The 20,764-nt window shown below is 47.3% G+C and overlaps 1 protein-coding gene across 9 annotated transcripts in view; it reads left to right on the top strand.

Annotated features, from left to right (window-relative positions):
• Nucleotides 1-20,764, top strand: part of LOC111145172 (sushi, nidogen and EGF like domains 1) — an 82,094-nt gene that overhangs the window by 10,471 nt on the left and 50,859 nt on the right. For 8 of the 9 annotated variants that reach the window (XR_002640458.1, XM_022499903.1, XM_022499928.1 and 5 more), the window contains exons 2-4: nucleotides 14,622-14,909; nucleotides 17,876-18,016; nucleotides 18,730-18,892. Coding sequence is in view for 8 of the 9 variants with exons in the window: in XM_022499903.1 (XP_022355611.1) it covers nucleotides 14,622-14,909; nucleotides 17,876-18,016; nucleotides 18,730-18,892 (592 nt within the window). In the remaining variant the exon portion in view is untranslated. The remainder of the gene's footprint in view (nucleotides 1-14,621; nucleotides 14,910-17,875; nucleotides 18,017-18,729; nucleotides 18,893-20,764) is intronic. The other variant, XM_022499940.1, reaches the window with a different exon arrangement.

A 20,764-nucleotide genomic window follows, 5' to 3' on the forward strand; every position in this document is an offset into this window, starting at 1 on the left:
AGATTAAAGATGTTCCCTTATATTCCTAGTATTCTGAGAGTTTTTATCACAAGTGGATGTTGACTTTTATCAAACTTCATCTCTACACCTAGTAAGATGATCATGTGGTTTTCTCCCTTAATCTGTTAAATTAATCATTTAGGGGCGCCTGGGTGGCTCAGTGGGTTAAGCCGCTGCCTTCGGCTCAGGTCATGATCTCAGGGTCCTGGGATCGAGCCCCGCATCAGGCTCTCTGCTCAGCAAGGAGCCTGCTTCCTCCTTTCTCTCTGCCTGCTTGTGATCTCTGTCTGTCAAATAAATAAATAAAATCTTTAAAAAAAAATAAATTAATCATTTAAATTGATTAAATCAATGGGTTTTCTTTTCTTTCTTTTTTTTTTTTTTTTTGAGAGAGAGAGAGAGATCACAGGTAGGCAGAGAGGCAAGCAGAGAGAGAGGGGGAAGCAGGCTCCCTGCTGAGCAGAGAGTCTGATGTGGGGCTCGATCCCAGGACCCTGAGATCATGACCTGAGCCGAAGGCAAAGGCTTAACCCACTGAGCCGTCCAGGCACCCCGAATCAATTGGTTTTCTAATGTAAAGCTTATCTTGTATTCCTCAAAAAATACAAACTGGCAGGATGCCTGGGTGACTCAGTTGGTGAAGCGTCTGTCTTCAGCTCAGGTCATGATCCCAGGGTGCTCAGATCGAGTCCCAGATCCGGCTCCTTGCTCAACCGGGAATCTGTTTCTCCCTCTGCCTCTGCTGCTGCTCCCTCTGCTTATGCTCTCTCTCTTTTTCTGAAAAATACATAAATAAAATATTTTTTTTTAAATCCAACTTCAGGGGGCACTTGGGTAGCTCAGTTGGTTGAACACCTGATGCTTGGTTTTGGTTCAGGTCATGATCTCAGTATCAGGAGACCCAGTCCTGTAGCGGGGTCCATGCTCAGCCTGGCGTCTGCTTAAGACTCTCTCTCCCTCTCCCTCTGCCCCTCCCCCTGTTTGCATTCTCTCTCTCTCATTCTCTCTGTCTCTCTAAAATAAATCATTTTTTTTAATCCAACTTGGTAGTGATGAATTGTTTCTCCTATTTATATATTGCTGGATTAATTTGCTAGTTTATTGAAGATTGTGGCAACTTTTGGCATCAGTGAGATTGCCCTGCTGTTCATCCATGCCCTGGCTTTGGTCTGAGTATCACGATTGTGCCAGTCTTGTGAAATGAATTCTTCTAGTTAGAAGGGCTGATGTATTTCTGGAGTTACCCCTTACGTGTTTGCTGGAACTCACTGGTAGTGCCATCTGGAACTTGAGTTTCCCTGGGGGAGTTTGTGCTGATTCAATGTCTTCAATAATTATATTTTTTAAAAATAGGTTTTCTATTTCTCCTCACATTTGATAAGTTGTATTTCTCTAGGAAAATTTCCGTTTTATATACAATTTCAAGGTTATTATAACATGAAACTGTGGAGGTCTGGGATTTGCTGGCTCTCCTCCCTGGCTCATGTCAGCCTGTTATGGACTTGGGGGTGCTGGCCGGAGACCCCAGACTTCTGGTCTCTATGGACACATAGATGCTGCTCCTTATGGTGCAACAGGCAGCAAAACCCCATTGTCTGCATCGGGGCCTCTTGCTCCCCACATCCCACGGGGAACAGAGGAGCCCCCACTGTGAGTTCGTGTCACAGCCAAGAAACTGAGCTTGGGGAAACCTGCTTCTGTCCACAAGGACACAATACTTCATCCCTCAGGGCTGATCTCTGCAAACACAACCCTGAGGTAGGCCCAGGGAAAGCAGAGCCTTGCATTCTTGGCACACCCAGCAAAAACACTCAAGGCGCTCAGGACCCAGGGCAGACTGCCTCTCCCCACAACCCACCTCCTTGGCCCCACTTGTTCTTGGCCAAACTCACATTTTCATATGGGTCTGCCACTCCGTCAGTCCCTCCAGTTGGTTGAAGCACAGCGGCCAGGACCACACTGATGTGATTGGTCTCATAGTGCATGTAACTGAGGCTGCTATCCACCGGGCTCAGAGCAGCAATGGCAGTTGACACAGCAGGGCCTCCGCCTTGCCCCCAGCTGCAGGTGCAGCCCTCTGGACATTAGTCCCAGAGAGGCCACTGGGTCTTATTTCAGCCAGGACGTTACCCAAGGCCAGGCTCTTTTCCACTGTGATGCACAGGAGTAGTTCAGAGATGCCACCACTGATAACTACAGAGGCCGTAAGTGGCCCAAAGCAGTGACCCCGTTAGGGCGACCCTCTCACCCTGCTTTACTGGGAAGCTTTGGGGTCTCATCCCTGAAAGGCTCAGGAGCCCCCCTTGGTCTTAGGCAGAGAGGGATGGTTGACCCCCTGATCCCCAGCTCCACTGACAGACATTCCATGGCTCACCCGCCCCCACACACAAACACCCGACCTAAGGGGCACAGATCCCCACTCCGGCCTGATGCTAACTTGGTTTGGATCACTGCTGTGTGGGCTGGCTAAGGTCTATGGACCATGGCCTGGAGCACTCACAGGCTTGTTCAGCACCCCAAGTGGAACCCAAGGCCAAGAATGACCTTGTGTTGGAAAGACCGAAACTAGGTCGTGCCCTCTGGGCATTAACACATTTTTGTGTCAGGCACAACAGAATCATTTGTGACTGGCTAAGTGCCAGGGGCTTCTCCATTTTTCTTGTGCACAGACAGGGGTGTGGACCCAGCACAGGGCAGGTGGCAGACCAGGCCCACAGGCAGCAAAGGCAGAGGTTTCTTGGGTGAGTCTGGGGAGGCTGAACCGGGGCTCGGCAATGCCAGATGCCAGTGGATGGTGCAGAGTGTACAAATGTCACCAGACCCTTGTACCAGGGCATGACGGCCCACAACATAGAGGGAGCATCTCTGTCAGGCACAAATGACCCGGAAGAGTCACTGTAGTGATACAGTGGAGCGGGTGGTCAGCATCGGCACCGAGAAAAGTGAGATCCCCACGCCGGGCCTGGGAGTGGTCGGTAGTCCCTCTGGGCAAGATGGCAAGTGGGCCAGCTTCCACGCAGACAAGGGTGGTGGGCGGTGTAGTTTCTGCACCGGCAGCACTGAGGCCTTTCCTTCCACAAGGCACCAGCAGGGACCATGGTGCCATCTCTGGTGTAAGGAGGGATTCCCCCGGCCAGCCTCTGCCAGGGAGAGGTCTCCATCAGTGGCCTGCTCTCCATCAGTCCCATCGGAGAATGCCCCTCCCTGTGGGCCCCTCGGGAGCAACCCAGACTGCCCCTGCTGGCCGCAGGGTGCGCGCAGGGTGCGCCCAGGCTCACAGGCCCCAAACACAGCATCGTCAATCAGGTCGGCCTGGCTGTGCCTTCTAGGCTGCAGGCCGATGGCAGAGGGGAGCCAGCAGGCTGTCTGGTGGTAGGGTTGTCTCTACACTGAGCTCTGAGCAGCCACGGGCAGGGTGTGAGCGGTGCCCCCTTGTCCCTGCAGAGCTTTCCTTACAAAACCTGACCGGGGGTCTGCACAGGACAGCCCAGGAGCTGGCCCAAGGTCTGTTTGTGTATGGCCCTGGAGCTAAGAATGTTGTTGGTATTTTTAAAGGGCTATAAAAACAAAAACAAAAGAGCAAAGAAGAGTATGTGATGGAGACCGTATGTGGTCCCCAAAGCCAAACATAGTTACTATCTGGCCCTTCACAGAACAGTCTGCTGACCTTCCACTAGACCATTTGCTGCAACCTGGAGGTCAGTGAAACCCTGGCGTGTCTAGTCAAGGATCCCTCCTGGGCCAGGGTGATTGCTTCTCATTCCACCCAAAGCACCGCCTGAACTTTCCACAGGATTCCCCGTTGGAGATGAGGCCATGGCTCCTGGGAACGGCATTAGGCTCCAGCTTGGCTAGGCCGTCAGCAAACCAGACAGGCTTTCACGGGATGCTCAGGGGACGCTCTGTGACTGGAAGACACCCTGAGCCAGCGGCTTTACCTGGGGCCCTGGAGTGAAAGATGAGGTCCCCCAAATGGGTAATTGCCATTTTTTCATGTAAAACTGAGACAACTTAGCTTGTGTGCCATTTCCATTTGGCCACCCACCCTGCTGGGACCTTCTCTGGTTACTGGTCAAGTTCAAGTTGACCCACCCCAAATGGAGATATTGGGCCAGATTCATGAGGGCCCCATGCATACCCTGGCTTCTGCAAGCTCTCCATTGGGTCCTGTCTCGGGCAGGGGGTGCTGTTGCCCTAGAGAGGCCTTGTGGGCCTGGCAACTCCTGGACTCCCCCAAAAGGAGAAACCCCAATACTTCTTGGCAGAACGACAAGCAACAATGACACACTTGGACCCCACCCATGAGGTCTCTTAAACTTCCTGTCCCCCACTGCAACCTTGTCTTTTCCTACAAGAGCACTGCACGTGAGTCAGGAGACCATGCTCTCTGCCTCGGGGACCCCAGGGAGTGGGGTGATGTGCACAGGGGAGGTCACCCTCTTATGTAGACTTTAGCTCCAGGCTGATGCCCGCACCCCAGCCTCACTTGCTCCCTCCTCTCTCCCTCCTTCCCCTTTACTGAGATATAATTCACATGCCATACAATTTACTCTCTTAAAACTCAGTGGCTTTTTGTGTATTTAGAATGGTAATTCATCACCACAATTTTAGGACATTCTCCTTACCTCTGGAAGAAACCCTGTACCCCTCAGTTGTTATTTTCCAGCCCCCCAATTCTGCTCTGACCTAGGCAATCCCTAATCTACTTTCTGTTTCTATTAATTTGCCTATTCTGTACTTTTCTGATTGGCTTCGTTCATTTAGTAATATGCATTTAAGGTTCTTCCATGTCTTCATGATTTGAGAGCTTCTTTCTTTTTTTTTTTAAGATTTTATTTCTTTGACAGAGAAGAGCGATCACAAGTAGGCAGAGAGGCAGACCGGTGGTGGTGGGGGGGGAAGTAGGCTCCCCGCTGAGCAGAGAGCCCGATGCAGGGCTCAATGCCAGGGCCCTGGGATCATGACCTGAGCAGAAGGCAGAGGCTTTAACCCACTGAGCCACCCAGGCGCCCCGAAAGTTCATTTCTTTTTAACACCAAGTAATATTTCATTGTCTGGATGGACCACAATTTACCCATTCACCTACTGAAGGACATCTTGGTTGTCTCCAAGTTTGGGCGATTGTGAATGAAGTTGCTATAAGCATCTGTTTGCATGTTGTTGTACAGGCCTAAGTTTTCCACTCCCTTGGTTAAAAACCAAGAAGTGCAACTGCTGGATGCTAAAGTAAGCGTATGTTTTATTTTGTGAGAAACTGTCAAATTGTCTTCCAAAGGGGCTGTACCATTTTGCATTCCCACCAGCAGTGAATGAGAGTTCCTGTTGCTCCACATCCTCAGCCACATTTGATGGTGTCAGTGTTCTGGATTTTGGCCATTCTAATAGGTGAATAGTGGTGTCTCATTATTTTTTTAATTTGAATTTCCCTGGTGACATATGATGCAGAGTATCTTTTCATGTGCTTATTTGCCATCAGTTTATTTTCTTTGATGAGGTGTCTATTAAGGTCTTTGGCCCATATTTTGATCAGGTTGTTTTGTGGGTTTTTTTATTGTTGAATTTTAAGAGTTCTTTGTGTATTTTGGGCTAACAGTCTCTATCAGATATATCGTTCGCAAATATTTTCTCTCATAAGTCCATTTTGTGACTTGTCTTCTCACTGTCTTGATACTATCTTCCATGGAGCAGAAGTTTTTAATTTCAGTGAAGTCAAGCTAATTAGGTATTTCTTTCATGGATCATGCCTGTGGTGTTATATCTAAAAAGTCATCACCAAACAAAGGGTCATTTAGATTTCTCCTACCTAAACTTCTGAGAGTTTTACGGCTTTGTGCTTTGTATTTAGGGCTATCATCCATTTTGAGTTAAATTTTGTGAGCCATGTAAGGTCTGCATCTAGATTCATTTTGTGCATGTGTGTGTGTGGAGATGCCCACTTGTGCCAGCATCATTTGTTGAGACGATGATATTTGTCCACTGTATTGCCTTAGTTCCTCTGTCAAAAACCAGGTGACTATATTGACCCAGGAGTCTAATTCTGGGCTCTCTATTCTGTTCCATTGGTCCTTTGTCTATTCTACCACCAGTGCCGCACTTTCTTGATTACTGTAGCTGAGTCAGGTAGTGTCAGTCCTCCATCTTTGTTCTCCTCTTTCAGTACTGTTTTGGCTATTCTGGGTCTTTTTGCCTCTCCATATAAACTTTAGAATCATTTGATTGATTTCCACAAGCTAATTTGCTGGTATTTTGAGTGGGATTGCATTGAATATATAGATCAAACAGAACTGACATCTTGAAAAATTGAGTCTTCTTATCCACAAACATGAAATTTTCTCTCCATTTATTTAGTTTTTCTAAGGTCTTTTTCATTAGAGTTTTGTAGTTTTCCTCACACAGATTTTGTACAGATTCCATTAAGTGTATAGCTAAGTATTTCATTTGGGGTAGTGTTAACATAAATGGAATTGTTTTTTATTTCAAATGCCCCTCCCTTGTTCATTGCTGGTGTATAAGAAATTGATTTTTAAGACACAATTGAGAATATCACCATCTTAACAACATTAACAGGGTTATGGCATCTGATTCATGAGTATGAGATGTTTTTCCATTTATTTAGATCTTAATTTCTTTCAACGATATTTTTTAGTTTTTAGGGCACAAGTTTTGTACCTCCTTGGTTAAATTTATACACATTTTATTCTCTTTGATGCCATTATAAATGGAATTGTTTTCTTGACTTCATTTTTGGGTCATTCATTGTATACGTGTAGACATACAATTAATAGTTATATATTTATCTTATATTTGGCAACCTGCTGAACTCACTGATTGCTTCAAATAGTTGTTGTTGTTGTTGTTGTTTTAGTGGATTCTTTGAGATTTTCGATATAATAGGTCATATCCTCTGCAAACAGAGGCAGGTTCACTTTCTTTCTAGGGTGAATGCCATTTATTTAATTTTCCTGGGAGCCCCTTACTTTTTGTTGCCTACATGTCACCATAACTTTCCTCCACAGTCCTCTGAGCCTTCAGCCACCTCTGCACCTGGCACCACCTTCCCCTAATGAACCAGGTAGGATAGCAACTTGGGTGCCTGTAACCAACAGAGCTGTAAAAGTTTGAGTCCTTTACCTCTCTCAAGTCCCCTACCATACTTGGCTTTTTTTGTAAAGCAGCTGAAGTCAGGATGGAGGAGAGAGCAAAGATCTAGGGACACAAACAGTAACTGCACTAATAAGGAAGGCCTTGCATTTGCCACTTACACAGCTCAACCAAATGGACTTTCAATGTTTCTGGTACCCTCAAAACTCTAAATCCTAAAAAAAAACAAACAAGAAAGCAAACAAAACCCTTTACATCCTCATTGCTGGAACCATTTCTTTCAGCTTTCAGAATCTTTTGACTTAGTCATCAGGGCCCTTCTGCTTTTTTAGTGGGGCCTTGAAGGGTCACTGCCACATTGTCATTATAACAACAATCAAAGCTCTGATCAGATGGTTTGTTTCAAGCCTACCACTCACTGCTCAGCTTTATTAACAGGTAAAACAGTGGGCATCCTCACTCCCCACGTCTTACTCACCCAACACCCCCACTTATGGAGAACATTATCTCCCCAGATCCTGGTGAGTCTTCTCAGTTTCTCCTGACCCAGTCCATGGAAGCCCTTGTCCTTTCTCTTCCAGAAAGTCATTACTCTGTTATGTTAACATCCCTTCCTCCTTTATTTCTTCTTAACCCAGTTATGGTAAGCTGCATTTGTCTAGAAATATTTCCATTTTATCTAAAATCTTGAATTTATTCTTATTATAAAGTATTTATAATATCCCCTTATCTTTTTTAACAATGTCAGAGTATAAAGTCATATATTCTTTTTCAGTCCTGATAATGGCAACTGATACCTTCTCTTATTTACTTCACCAATTCCACCAGAAATGTATCTGTTTTACTAGTAGTTTTAAAAAAAAAAACAAGTTTTGGTTTTGCTGATTTTCTTTTCAGTGTTTGTTTTCTAGTTCATTAACTTGTGCTCTTAATTTTTTATTTTTCTCTTCCCATTTTTGTTTTGTTTTGTTTTGGTTTTGGTTTGTTTACAGTATGTGGGGTATTTACTAACTTTTTGGTTTATTCACAAAGTATACATACTGAGATAACCATGTAAGGCTACAAATTCCCCTTTAATTTCTGCTTGCACCACACTCTCACAAGTTTTTGCTAAATAGCCCTTTTTTTTGGTCTTTCAGTCCAAAGTTATTTATATTTCTTAATTTCCATGCACACAGAAATTTCCTACCTTTTGGGGGTTAATATTTTTAGTATAATTGCACTGTAGCCAGAGGACAAACTCCATATTTTTTGTAATCACTTGAAATTTGTTGACACTTGTTATATGATAAGTATATGGTAAATATTTTTAAAAGAAATTTTTTAAGATTTTATTTATTTATTTGACAGAGAGAGAGATCACAAGTAGGCAAAGAGGCAGGCAAAGAGAGAGGGGGAAGCAGGCTTCCTGTTGAGCAGAAAGCCTGATGCGGGGCTTGATCTAAGTACCCTGAGATCATGACCTGAGCCGAAGGCAGAGGCTTAACCCACTGAGCCACCCAGGTGCCCCTAAAATAATATTCTATTTGTGTTATATATTAGGTCACTTACCATCTGCATTGCTCAAATTTTCTGTATTCTCACAGATTATTGTGTCTGCCTAGCCTACTTTACTAGAGAAGGTATGTTAAAATGTTCTACTATGATTATGAATTGACCTATTTCCTTTTGTCAGTTTTTCACTTATGTATGTTGAGACCTTGTTATTAGATATATAAAAATACAAAATTGTTATATCTTCCTTTATTATTATGAAGTGGCCCTCTTTGTCTCTAGCTTACTTTTTGCTTTATGATCTGTTTTGTCTGATAATAATATAACTATAAACCATAGGTTTCCTTTGGTTAGCATTTGGAGGGTATATATTTTAACCTGAACATCTAATTCATTTTCATTTAATGTGTTACTGACGGAGGTGTATTTGGGTCTACTATCTTCTGTGCTACTTGTTCTGCTTACTTTATCTTTCCTTCTCTCTCCTTCTTGCCATCCTATATGCCAAAAATTTTAATCATTCAGTCATATCCCTTTATCAGTTAGGACTATATACACTGTTTTTATTCTTTTGGTGATTATCCTAGGTAGTACAATATTCATTTTTATTTATCAATATTCACTAATAAATTAACTAATGCTTTTATCCTATTCCTGGAAAATACAGTGAGCTTGGAACACTTTAATACTCTTCCAATTTATAGGATATTATCATTAATTTTAATTATACAGATTTTTTACACAATTCCACAAAGTTTTATTTATATTATGTCTTTATATGGTCAGTATTCATTTAGATTTATTCTCATACTTTCTGTTCTAATCTGTTCTGGCTACTATAACAAAAGTGCCATAGACTGGGTGGTTTAAATAACAAACATTTATTTTTCACAGTTCTGAAGATGGGGAAGTCCAAGATCAAGGGGCTGGCAGATTTAGTGTCTGGTGAACAACCACTTCCTGGTTAAAAGCCATCTTCCTGCTGTGTCCTCATACATCAGAAGGAGAGAGGAGATCTCTGGGCTCTCTTTTATAAGGGCTCTCTTTTATAGTCTCCTCCATGAGGGTTCCACCCTCATGGCCTAATCTCCTCCCACAGGTCTCCCCCAATGTCATCACAGTGGGGGTCAGGTTTCAACATAATTTTGGGGAGACACAGACATTCAGTCCATAGCATCTTCTTTGCCCTTTTTCCTTCCTGCTTCTCTGACTTTACATTTCCCTTTAACTTGAATTTTTTTTTTCATGTGGGTCTGCTGTTTAGATACTATTTACTTACTTACTATTTATCTGAATTATCTTTATTTTGCCTTCAGTAATAAAGGATATTTTATCTGGGTATAAGTTTATGTTAGCAGTTATTTTCTTTCACCATATTAAAGATATGATCCCACTGATTTCTAGTTCCCATCATTGCTTGTGAGAAATCAACTGTCACTCTACCTATAAGATCCTTGATGGTAATTTATATGTTTTCTCCTTTTACAATTGTCTCCTTGTCATTCATTTTCTGCATCTCTAGCAGTCATTAGTTGTTGCTTTATTTTTAATTTTTCCAGCTAGGGAATCACTGGGACTGTTGAATATGTGGCCTGATGTCTTTCATTGGTTCTAGAAATTCTCAGTCATTGCCTTTGTAGCTCCTTACCCTTTGGTACTACAAACCATACATTTATCTGATCATGTTATTACTTCACATAAGTCTTACTTTTTCTTCTCTACTCTCCGTCTTTCTGTCTCTGTTCTAAATTCTGGATAGTTTCTTCTGACCTATCTTCTAGTTCCAGTTCATTTATTCTTTCTTCAATTGCTTCAAATCTGTTCTTAAATCCATCTACTTAGTTCTTAATTTGTTTTTTACTTAGTTTAAGTGCTAGAATTTCTATTTAGTTCTTTAAAATGGCCTTTTTAAAAGATAATTCTGGGGCACCTGGGTGGCTCATTCATTAATTAAATGTCTGCTTTCAGCTCAGGTCATGATCCCAGGGTCCTGGGATCAGCCTCACATTGGGCTTCCTGCTCAGCAGGAAGCCTGCTTCTCCCTCTCCCACTTCCCCTGCTTGTGTTCCCTCTCTCACTCTGCCAAATAGATAAAATCTTCTTTAAAAATTAAAAAAATAATAAAAGATAACTTCTATCCCTGATGATTTTTTTATCCCACCCCTTTTTAAAACAATATTTATTTCATTTAAAGTAATCTCCACATCCAACGTGGGGTTCAAATTCATGACCCTGAGATCAAGAGTCACATGCTCTACTGCCAGCCAGCCAGGTGGCCCCCCAGCCCTTTTTCAAATCATATTTTTTGTATTATGGGCAAGACACATTATATAAAACTGACCATCTTAACCACTTTTTTTTTTTTAAGATTTTATTTATTTATCTGACAGACAGAGATCACAAGTAGGCAGAGAGGCAGGTAGAGAGAGAGGAGGAAGCAGGCTCCTTGCCAAGCAGAGAGCCCAATGCAGGACTCCATCCCAGGACCCTGAGATCATGACCTGAGCCGAAGGCAGAGGCTTAACCCACTGAGCCACCCAGGTGCCCTTAACCACTTTTAAGTGTACAGTTCAGTGGTATTAAGGATATTCATGTTGTGCAGTCATCACCATCTTTCACCTTCAGACTCTTTTTGTCTTGTGAATGTGAATTCTGTCCCCATCAGACACTCCCACTTTTCCCCTCCCCCCAGCCCCTGGCCACCCCCATTCTACTTTCTATTAATTTGACTACTCTAGGTCCCTCATATACGTGAAATCATAGCATTTGTCTCTTTGTGACTGGCTTATTTCACTGGGCGTAATGCCCTCAAGTTTCATTCATCTTGTAGCACATGTCAGAATTTCCTTCTTTTTAAGGCTGAATCATACTCCATTGTGTAGATAGACCACATTTGTTTCCTCATTCATGCAGTGTTGGAACTTGGATTTCTTTGGGCTGTCATGCATAATGCTGCTATGAATATGGGTGTACAAATATCTTTTGAAGGCCTTACCTTCAATTATTTTGGGTATTGTTGTGGATGAATGGTGTGCCACCCAAAATTCAGCTGTTGAATTCCTAACCCCACAATATGATTGTATTTGGAGATAGAGGCTTTACAGGGGTAATTAAAGTTATATGAGGTTGTATGGGTGGGACCCTAATCTGATATAGAGGTAGAAACACCAGAGAGCTCTTTCCCTCCTCATGTGCACACAGAGGAAAGGCCATGTGGTGACACAGCATGGACGAAGCCATCTAAAGCCAGGAAGAGAGACCTCACTAGAAAACAACTCTGATGGCCCCTTTACCTTGCATGTCTAGCTCTAGAACTACAAGAAAACAAATTCTGTTGTTTAAGCCAGTCAGTCTGATATTCTGTTATGGCAGCCCTAGCAGACTAATACAGATATTTACCCAAGAGTAGAATTTCTGGAACGTATGGTAATTCTATTTGCAATTTTTTAAGAAATAGCCATCTGTTCCCCACAGTGACTCTGTCATTTTACATTTCCACTAGCCATGCACAAGCATTCCAGTTTTTCTATATCTTTGGAAAAGAACACTTGTTCTTTCCTATTTTTTTGATAGTAGCCATCCTGATGGGTGTGAGGTGGTAGCTCATTGTGGCTTGTGTTTGCTTCTCCCTAATGATTAGTTATGTTGAGCATCTTTTCCTGGGCTTATTGGCCATTTGTATGTATTCTTCAGAGAAATATTTATTGATGTCTTTTGCCCATTTTTTAATCAGGATGCTTTTTGTTGTTGTTTAGTTGTAGGAGTTCTCTATATATTTAGGATAAGAATCCCTTATTAAATATATGATTTGCAAATATCTGCTCCCATTCTGTGGGTTGCCTTTTTACTCTGCTAATAGTGTCTTTTGATGCAAAAAATATTTTTAGGGGAGCCTGGGTGGCTCAGTGGGTTAAAGCCTCTGCCTTTGGCTCAGGTCATGATCCCAGCGTCCTGGGATCGAGCCCCGCATCGGGCTCTCTTCTCTACGGAGAGCCTGCTTCCTCCTCTCTCTGCCTGCCTCCCTGCCTGCTTGTGATCTCTCTCTCTGTCAAATAAATAAATAAAATCTTTTTTTAAAAAAATATTTTTAATTTTGATGAACTCCAGTTTGTGTTATTTCTTTTGTCATCTGTGCCTTTGGTGTCGTGTCTAAGAAATCATTGCCAAAACCAATGTCATGAAGCTTTTATTCTATGTTGAGTCCAACTTCATTCTTTTGCATGTGGATATCCATTTTTCCCAGCACCATGTGTTGAAAAGCCAGTCCTATCTCTATTGCTCTTGACAGCCTTGATGAAAATCCTTTGACTGTATATGTGATGGTTTATTTCTGGGCATCCCATTCTATTCTGTCTGTCTTTCTATCTTTATGCCAGTGTCACACTGTTTTGACTACTATAGTTTTGTGGTAAGTTTTGAAAGCAGAAAGTATAAATCCTCCAACTTTGTTCTTCTTTTCCAAGATTGTTTTGGCTATTCTCTTGACAAAATTTAAAGTTTGTGTTTTCTTGGAACATGGTAAACTTAGCTATTTTATAGCCTTTGATGATTCTGATATCCAATGTTTCTCTCATTTCGACTTACTCCTGTTAGTGGCATCTTGCTTCCTTGTGTGCTGGATTATCTTTGACTGTGTCCTGGGTTTTGTATTTGAAAAATTACTTATATGAATAGCTTGAGGTCTAAGATGCTGCTATCTTCTGCCAGAGAGGGTTTTATTTGCTTCTGCCTGGAACCTTGGAATGCTACCCTTTGGGAGTCACCATAAACCAAGTCCAGGTTTGAGGGGCCCTGGATTGCTTAGGTGAGGGGACAGCAGAGTATGAGACTGCACAGGGGCTGTGTACTTCAAGCTCACCCTGCCTAATGTGGGGGTTTATCCCCAACCCTAAGTGAGTTCTGAGCTTTGAAGTTTCTCTCCCTTTCCCTCCATGAGGCTGCTGAAACTGCAGGTCTTCTTTGCAGCTGTTGCTTGTGAGTCTGCAGATGCCCTCAGGACAAAAGGAGTTTTGAGTGCCAGGCTCGCCCCAGTCCTTCCCTGTCCTCAATTTGGAGCACAAACACTGAAACTCCCTCACTTGCTTGTTTGCTCTTTTGTGCCTTTCAGAAGAGAGGTATGCTTATCAGTCTTTTGTTTTGGTCTGGATTATAGAGCAGGATCTCACCTAAAGGAGAAGTCCAGAAGGTCTCTTCTAAAAGCACAGCTTTGACCACAGTCTTGCCAGGAGCAAATCATGATAGTCTAGAGCCCAGCTTTGTGATCATTAATTCATTCAAGGCTGCCCTGCATCCTGGAGGCAAGTACTAGTGTTATCCCCATCTCACAGGTAAACATGTGGAGCACAGAGAGGCCAGGCTAACTTGCCTCAAGGTTGCACAGCTAACTGAGTGGCAGGATCAGCATGGTGACCCATTGTGTATTACTGCAGAGATGCTGCTCCCCTTCTTCTTCTTAGGAGCATTCTGGGGCTCCCCACCATCTGGAGTCCTGAGAACAGACCACCCCACCCCCAACCCAGCAATCAAGGCCCTTCCAGCCTCCCCTGGCCACACTGACTCCTGCCCATCCCCAGCTCTGCTCTGTGGGTGCTATTTCCTCCCCCTACCTTACATGATTCCTATGCACCTGTCCAGACCTGACTCGGAGGCTGAAACTCTACTGTGCCCTCTCAAAGTCCCTGATTCAAGTGGAACCCAGGCCCTGAGCACCTCATTTGTCCAAAGTCAAGGCCCACAGTGGGAGCTCCCCAACCCCACAGCAGCAACCCAGGTCTGGGCACTCTGCTGGGCATCAGGTCCAGCAAACAGACCAGAGCCTGTCCCCAAGCACATAGCCTGTCTGCAAGGGGCTGAAGCAGGCCAAGGGGTCCCATATCAGGGACCAGGAACTATCAAGCCATCCTGGGGATGCCTTGCCCAAGGCCAGGTCACCCTTGGAGGGTGCCTGGTGGGTGAGGCAGGGGAGGCCGTCAGGCCCACCTGCCACCCCTAGGTGCCCATTGGTCCCCTCTCTGACTTTCTGACAGGTGAACAATAATGGGATCATCTCCTTCCTGAAGGAGGTCTCTCAGTTCACCCCAGTGGCCTTTCCCATCGCCAAGGACCGCTGCGTAGTGGCAGCCTTCTGGGCAGATGTGGACAATCGACGTGCAGGTGATGTGTACTACCGGGAGGCCACTGACCCAGCCACGCTGCGCAGAGCCACAGAGGATGTCAGGCGATACTTCCCTGAGCTCCTGGACTTCTCCGCCACCTGGGTTTTCATAGCCACCTGGTACCGTGTGACCTTCTTCGGAGGCAGCTCCTCTTCCCCTGTGAGTTTTCTGTCCTGGGGTAGGGAGGACGTCCGTCTGGGGTCTAGGGTCTCCCCCTAGGGGCTACACCTCGCTGAGGTGGGCCAGACATAATCACTGGTCCATGCCTGAGACAGGAACACCCAGCTCAGGGATGGAAGTCACTCTCCCAGGGTCACAGAGCAAGGCTGGATGAGGACAGAGCCTTGACCTTCCCAGCCTTCCCAGAAAACACTTGCCTCCATAGGAAAATGCCAAATGCCCTGACACAGTAGTTCACACACCAGAGAGATGCAGATTGCATGTGTCAGAAGGATTTCCATCTGGAATGGTTCAATGCTCAATAGGCTAAGTGGGAAGTTTATTCTGTTTTATCCTTTATTCTGGGATAACGCCAAACAACAAAGGCAGCAGGGGCACGTCTTTCCTGTGGGGCACACTCTCGATGCCAAGCGCTGAGAAGTGCTCAGCACAGCACAACCTGGGGCAGGAACTCTCACGGAGACTGCTCTGCAAGCCATATGGGGCTCCAGAGCGGGGAGAATGGGATGGTTCAGAGCAGCCCAAGGGACAGCTGTGTCAGGACCCTGGGCTGCAGGGGAGAGGCAGAGCAGTCAACACCAGGGCCGAGCTTCCCATCATACACATGCCTGGGCAGAGGGTGGGGGCAGGTGAGGCTTTCACTCAGGGTGTAGGGATGCCCGGTGGGAACCTGGAGGTGCAGCCGGGGTCCCTAGCAATGGTGACTCAGGTAAACAGTGTGAGTGGGAGACAGGGCCTGCAGGCAGGGACACGCGAGTCCCGCACAAACACTGAGCTCTCCAGCGGCCAAGATGACAAAGAGAATGCCAGCAAGCACATCAACCAGGGACACTGAGGGCCCGAGATGTTCACTGTTGAATATCTTAAAAGCAGTATGACAGTGAATAGGGGAAGACGGGCTTTTTCTATAAACATTACTACAAATAAATATTTACACTTTTCATGAAATTTATTCATGCACAGTCCACTAATATTTTGTCAGCTTCACTTGTTTTTCTTATCAATTTGTAAGAAAAACATCTTTGTAACAAAGAGAAAAAAGAATCAGTAAGTCTGCTAGCAAGAGATCAATCCCATCAAACACCTATTGCATCCTGACACACTTGAACAAATAGAGCCGGCTAGAACGCGCTGTTTTGTGTTTTGTTTTTTTACTCAGCAGTAGTAGGGCATTTTCCTCCTTCTCCCACATGGAAATCCGTGGCACTTCTGCAGCCCCCTGGGAGGAGAAGGAGCAGAGCCCCTCCTACGCCAACAGAGGAAACCCTAACTTCTCCAGTTTGCAGGCTGGCAGGCCCGGATATGGGGGTTATAGATTATCAGGCAACACATGCATCCCTGGAAGGGGTCAGAGCTCTGGGTTTGGGTGCTGGTCTGTAACCTGGGAGCCTCCCAGAGCCAGCTGCTCGGCAGGGAGGGAGCGTGAAACTCCATGCGGGGTCTGGGTCTCCTCACACACTGGACCCTACCTCTAGCCACACCGGCCGCTGGCTTGCCCTTCCTCAGCTCACCACCACTCTGCTTTCACGGCCACTGATCCTGGTTGTCTTCAGAGTGCTAGCAGCAGGTCTGTGATCCCGAAGGGGAGCACTCAGTCTTCCTGCTGTTCATGGTTATGTAAGGGAAAGGACAGACCAGTGCTGTCCCACTGTGCACACCTGCAGACCATCCCAGTGCTGGGTGGCACCGATGGCAAGGTGTCCCGCGGTGGGCACTGCCAGGCCCTGCTAGATTGGGGGCCGTTGTCTGGCACGAGTCTCCAGCGGGAAGGTTGCTGCCCACAGAGGCCTGATTGCCCCTCAAGCCTGTGCCCCCCTCCCAGGCGCGAACAAGCCAGATGTGTAAGCTCGGGTCTCCCCATGCCCAGCCAGGGGGCCCAGCATGCTGCGCCCTTGCCAGCCGCTCCAGCAGACACGGAAGCTCTTTCTCTATTACGCTTCACCTCTCAGCTTCTAGTGCTGCTGAATTTGTCCTGCATTATCAACGAGGTGTCTTCCGTGGTAATGCCTCTGTTCACATAAACTTTGCCAATTTTCTGTTGTCTTTTTCTTCCTGGCCCATGGAAGTTCTGCTTCAATTTAGGATATCAATAATTTCACCTGCCCCCTCTGTTACACATTTTTCACTTTGCTGTGTTGCCACTCTGTTTGATCTTATGGCACTTTTTTATATGCAGAGGTTTTTGTAGTCAAATATATAAATCTCCTTTTTGGTTTTTGCAGTTAACAAATGTTACACTTAAAGTCTTTCCTCAACGTGGCTCCAAGCACTCGCCTATATTTTCCTCTAGGGTATTGATGGTTCTGTTCACAGCCTTACTTGATGTGGTATTTATTTCATGAATGATATAAAGTTCTAAATTTCTTCTTTTTAAGACAGTTTCCTATTTGTCCCAAGACCACTTCTTTTTTTTTTTTTTTTCCAAGATCACTTCTTAATCCCACCCCTTCCCCAGTCTGAAATAACATCTCATGTATATACCACTCAATATCTTCGTGGAAGAGAAATCCATGAAAAACAAAACAAAAAAAAAAACCCTGCTTTTCCTTGTTTCCTCTTTTTATCTTTCCCTCTTTACATTTTTTGTTTCACAAGAAGCAATTTTGGGGATTTTACCCGGTTAATACTAACTCTTGCCCCAGCCACCTCAGGGAGCAGTGTCTGCACCTGGCGTCTGTGGGCCCTGGTGACACCTCAGTGTGTCTCACTCACCAGCTAACCATTCTTAGGGGTCCTGGCCTATGCCAGGGCCTCAGGATCTAGGGACACAGTGGAGGATGAGGACGAGGCCATCAGCTCGACGGCAGATGGCTGACCAGCTAGTTAGGAAGACAGAGGAAGGGTCAGTGGATGAGGACATTGTGTGAAGGCATGCTGAAGGGGGCAGGGCCTTGCAGCGTGGATGGGGGAGCCCAGAACCTGGTTCAGGCCTCCCTCCTTGGCAGGTCAACACGTTCCAGACTGTGCTTATCACTGACGGCAAGTTCTCCTTCACCATCTTCAACTATGAGTCCATCACGTGGACCACGGGCACACACGCCAGCAGCGGGGGCGACACCACGGGCCTGGGGGGCATCGCAGCCCAGGTAGGGGCCCGGCTCCCCACTGCCACGACTGTCCTGTCTGTCCAGACAGACCCCCCTACACACACCCAGTACTGTGCAGACGCCAATGTGAGGCCTTCTGATGCTAACCCCAGGCCAGATTCAGAAACATCCTCAGGTCAAAGGCACTTCTGTCCTGCCCCGTGTTGCCCTGGCCTCCCAGGGCCAGCAGCAGCCAAGGCACATGGGACCCTGGTTCTGTGCACGCTACCTGTCCTGGGGTCTGCCCTGCCCTGTGGCCCATAGAACTGTGGCCAGCAGGAAATCACAGGTGTCAAGGGAGTGGTCAAGTGCAAGTCCCCAAGGCCATCGAGTGCTCCCTCAGGATGGGAATACCCTCATCTCCTTCCTAGCCATCTACTTTCTTCTGAAGTCACACCTGCCCCTGGTCTCCACGGGAGCCAAGAGGCCAGGGAGGGAGTCCCTGCAGGTGTGTGAGGGCAGCATGCTAGGGCCCAACTGTGTTGGTGGCCAGGATCTCTGGCCCAGCTGGGAGGCTGCTGCTCAGAACAGTAACAACATGGAGGGTGGTAGGGTACCCCCAAACCCAAAAACTCCAGGACTACAAGGCCATCTTCCACGTGATCTCTTTGACTATGGCCACCGCAGGGAGGTAGGTCTCAGGAATTTTAGGGAGACCTGCAGACCAACCCATGCCTGCCCCCCCAACTCTCCATCCCCCACCCCACCCCCAGGCCGGCTTCAATGCAGGTGATGGGCAGCGCTACTTCAGCATCCCCGGCTCCCGCACAGCGGACATGGCGGAGGTGGAGACCACCACCAACGTGGGCGTGCCCGGGCGCTGGGCGTTCAGAATCGATGATGCCCAGGTGCGCGTGGGGGGCTGCAGCCATACAAGTAAGAGGATGGAGCCAGCGGCTCAGGGCTGTGGGTTGGGGGGGGCTCAGGGAGTGCGGGGATGACAGGAGAGGGTGGGACTCTAGGAGGGAGGAGGGAGAGGGAGGCTGGGGATGGGGCAGGCTGCTGGCCAGGAGGGCTTGGCCTCCCACACCCCTCTCCCCCAGCCATGAACATGGGCAGGTAGCAGCTTGCCCCTTGAGCCCTGTCTCCTCCTGGGGAGGCTTCCCTACCTCGGCTCCGGCTCCAGGGCCAGGGAATCTGCTGGAGACCAAGGTTTGTGGTGCAAAGTGGAGGAGTCGGGGCCGCCCCTTCTTGGGGCCAGGAGTCAACGCTTTCCCCTCATTCTCTCGCAGCCTGTGTCCTTGGTGGGGGAGGAGCACCACCCAGGTCTCCTGTGTCCCCAGGACCACCTAGAAGTCAGATACTCTTTTCACCCATTTCCCCACATTTGCCGTGGGCTTGCTGTTTCCTGGGATTTGACACTTGTTACACACCCCAGCCATCTACTGAGTGGAGGGAGTTGAAAGCTCAGAAGGTGCAGTAGATAGGGGGAGGGTCCCCCCGCAGGGCAGAAAGATGCATCCTGGCCCCTTCCCCTGGGGGCGCCCTGGAGGAGGCACAGAAGCTCCTGAAACATGATGCTTATAAACAGAGATGAGGGGACTGATTTAGCCACTCCGTGGAGAGCTAACCACAGGCCCCACAAAGGCCACAGTGAGGCTGGTATCCTAGCAGACTCACCTCCCACCCACAAGGAGGCGGAGGGCTTCTCAGAACACCAGTCTCTGAGAGCTAACCCAGGGCAGGTGCAGCCGATCGGGACTGGCCAGGGGGGCAGACGCACACTTCTGAGGGCCCAGGGCCTGGGGGGCAGGCACACGCTGGTGGGCAGAAAAGCTCACCAAGGACCAGGAAAGATGCTCCAGCAAGAGATGCCTGGGGAACCTGAGCCCACCCACTCACTGGAGCACCAAGTACGCCTCAGCCCGAGTCTGAGCTTAGGGGATGGGGGAACTCCCAACCAAGGAGCCCAAGAGCCAGGGGCTTGGGTTGCTGAGGATCAAGGCATGGGTGCGGATGTGGGCTGCCGTGAGCTGGCATCAGTGTAGTGTGGACGCAAGCCTGAGCGGTGGGTGACAGGTGTGGGTACACGTGGGGACTGGTGTGAACAGCTGTGGCTATACATGTGGGTGCACGTGTAGGTACAGGTGTGGGTCTAGGTGTGGGCAGGCCCATGCCCCCTTTCTAGAAAGGTTGTAGGCTGTGAGACCCTGAGAAACGGGATCTTCAGAGGAGGGTCTGGCCAGTCCCCCCGGGATCCCTTTCCCACGTGGATGTGCTTCCTCTGCTATCTAAGACTTCTAGGGGGAGTAGATGAGGAGGCATTGCTGGGCCTTCCCAACTAGTGCACACAGAAGCCCGCTGGAGCCCCCTTGCTTCCCCACGGCCACACTGCAAGCCCAGGAGATAGAGCCCACACGCTGGCTTTGCTGGCAAGGGAGGGCCGAGTCCCACCTGAGAGGCCCTGAGTGCATCCACATCTGGAAGTCTAGCTCTTGAGAAAGGCAGGTCCCAAAACTGGGACCATGCAGAGAGCACACTCTACAGGGTCGCCAAACCACAACTGGTTAAGTGACAGTGTGGCTACGTGAGTAGAAGTGCATGCACGAGGAGCAGAAACAATCCAAAAGACGCCCTTTGCCCTGATGGTGCTCTGGGCCCCAGGCTACTTTCAGGAGTGTCCCCTATTGCTCCCCTTGATTAGGCCAGATCTCCCGGGCGCCCCCTAGCAACAGGAGATCCGAGACCTTGGGGTGCTCTAGTTACCTGCCAATTTGTGCTCCCTCCCTGCCAATGTCAATAGCCTTA

This window comes from Enhydra lutris, unplaced genomic scaffold (genome assembly GCF_002288905.1).
Source record: "Enhydra lutris kenyoni isolate GAN:26980312 unplaced genomic scaffold, ASM228890v2 scaffoldscaffold1, whole genome shotgun sequence".
Taxonomy (NCBI): Eukaryota; Metazoa; Chordata; class Mammalia; order Carnivora; family Mustelidae; genus Enhydra; species Enhydra lutris.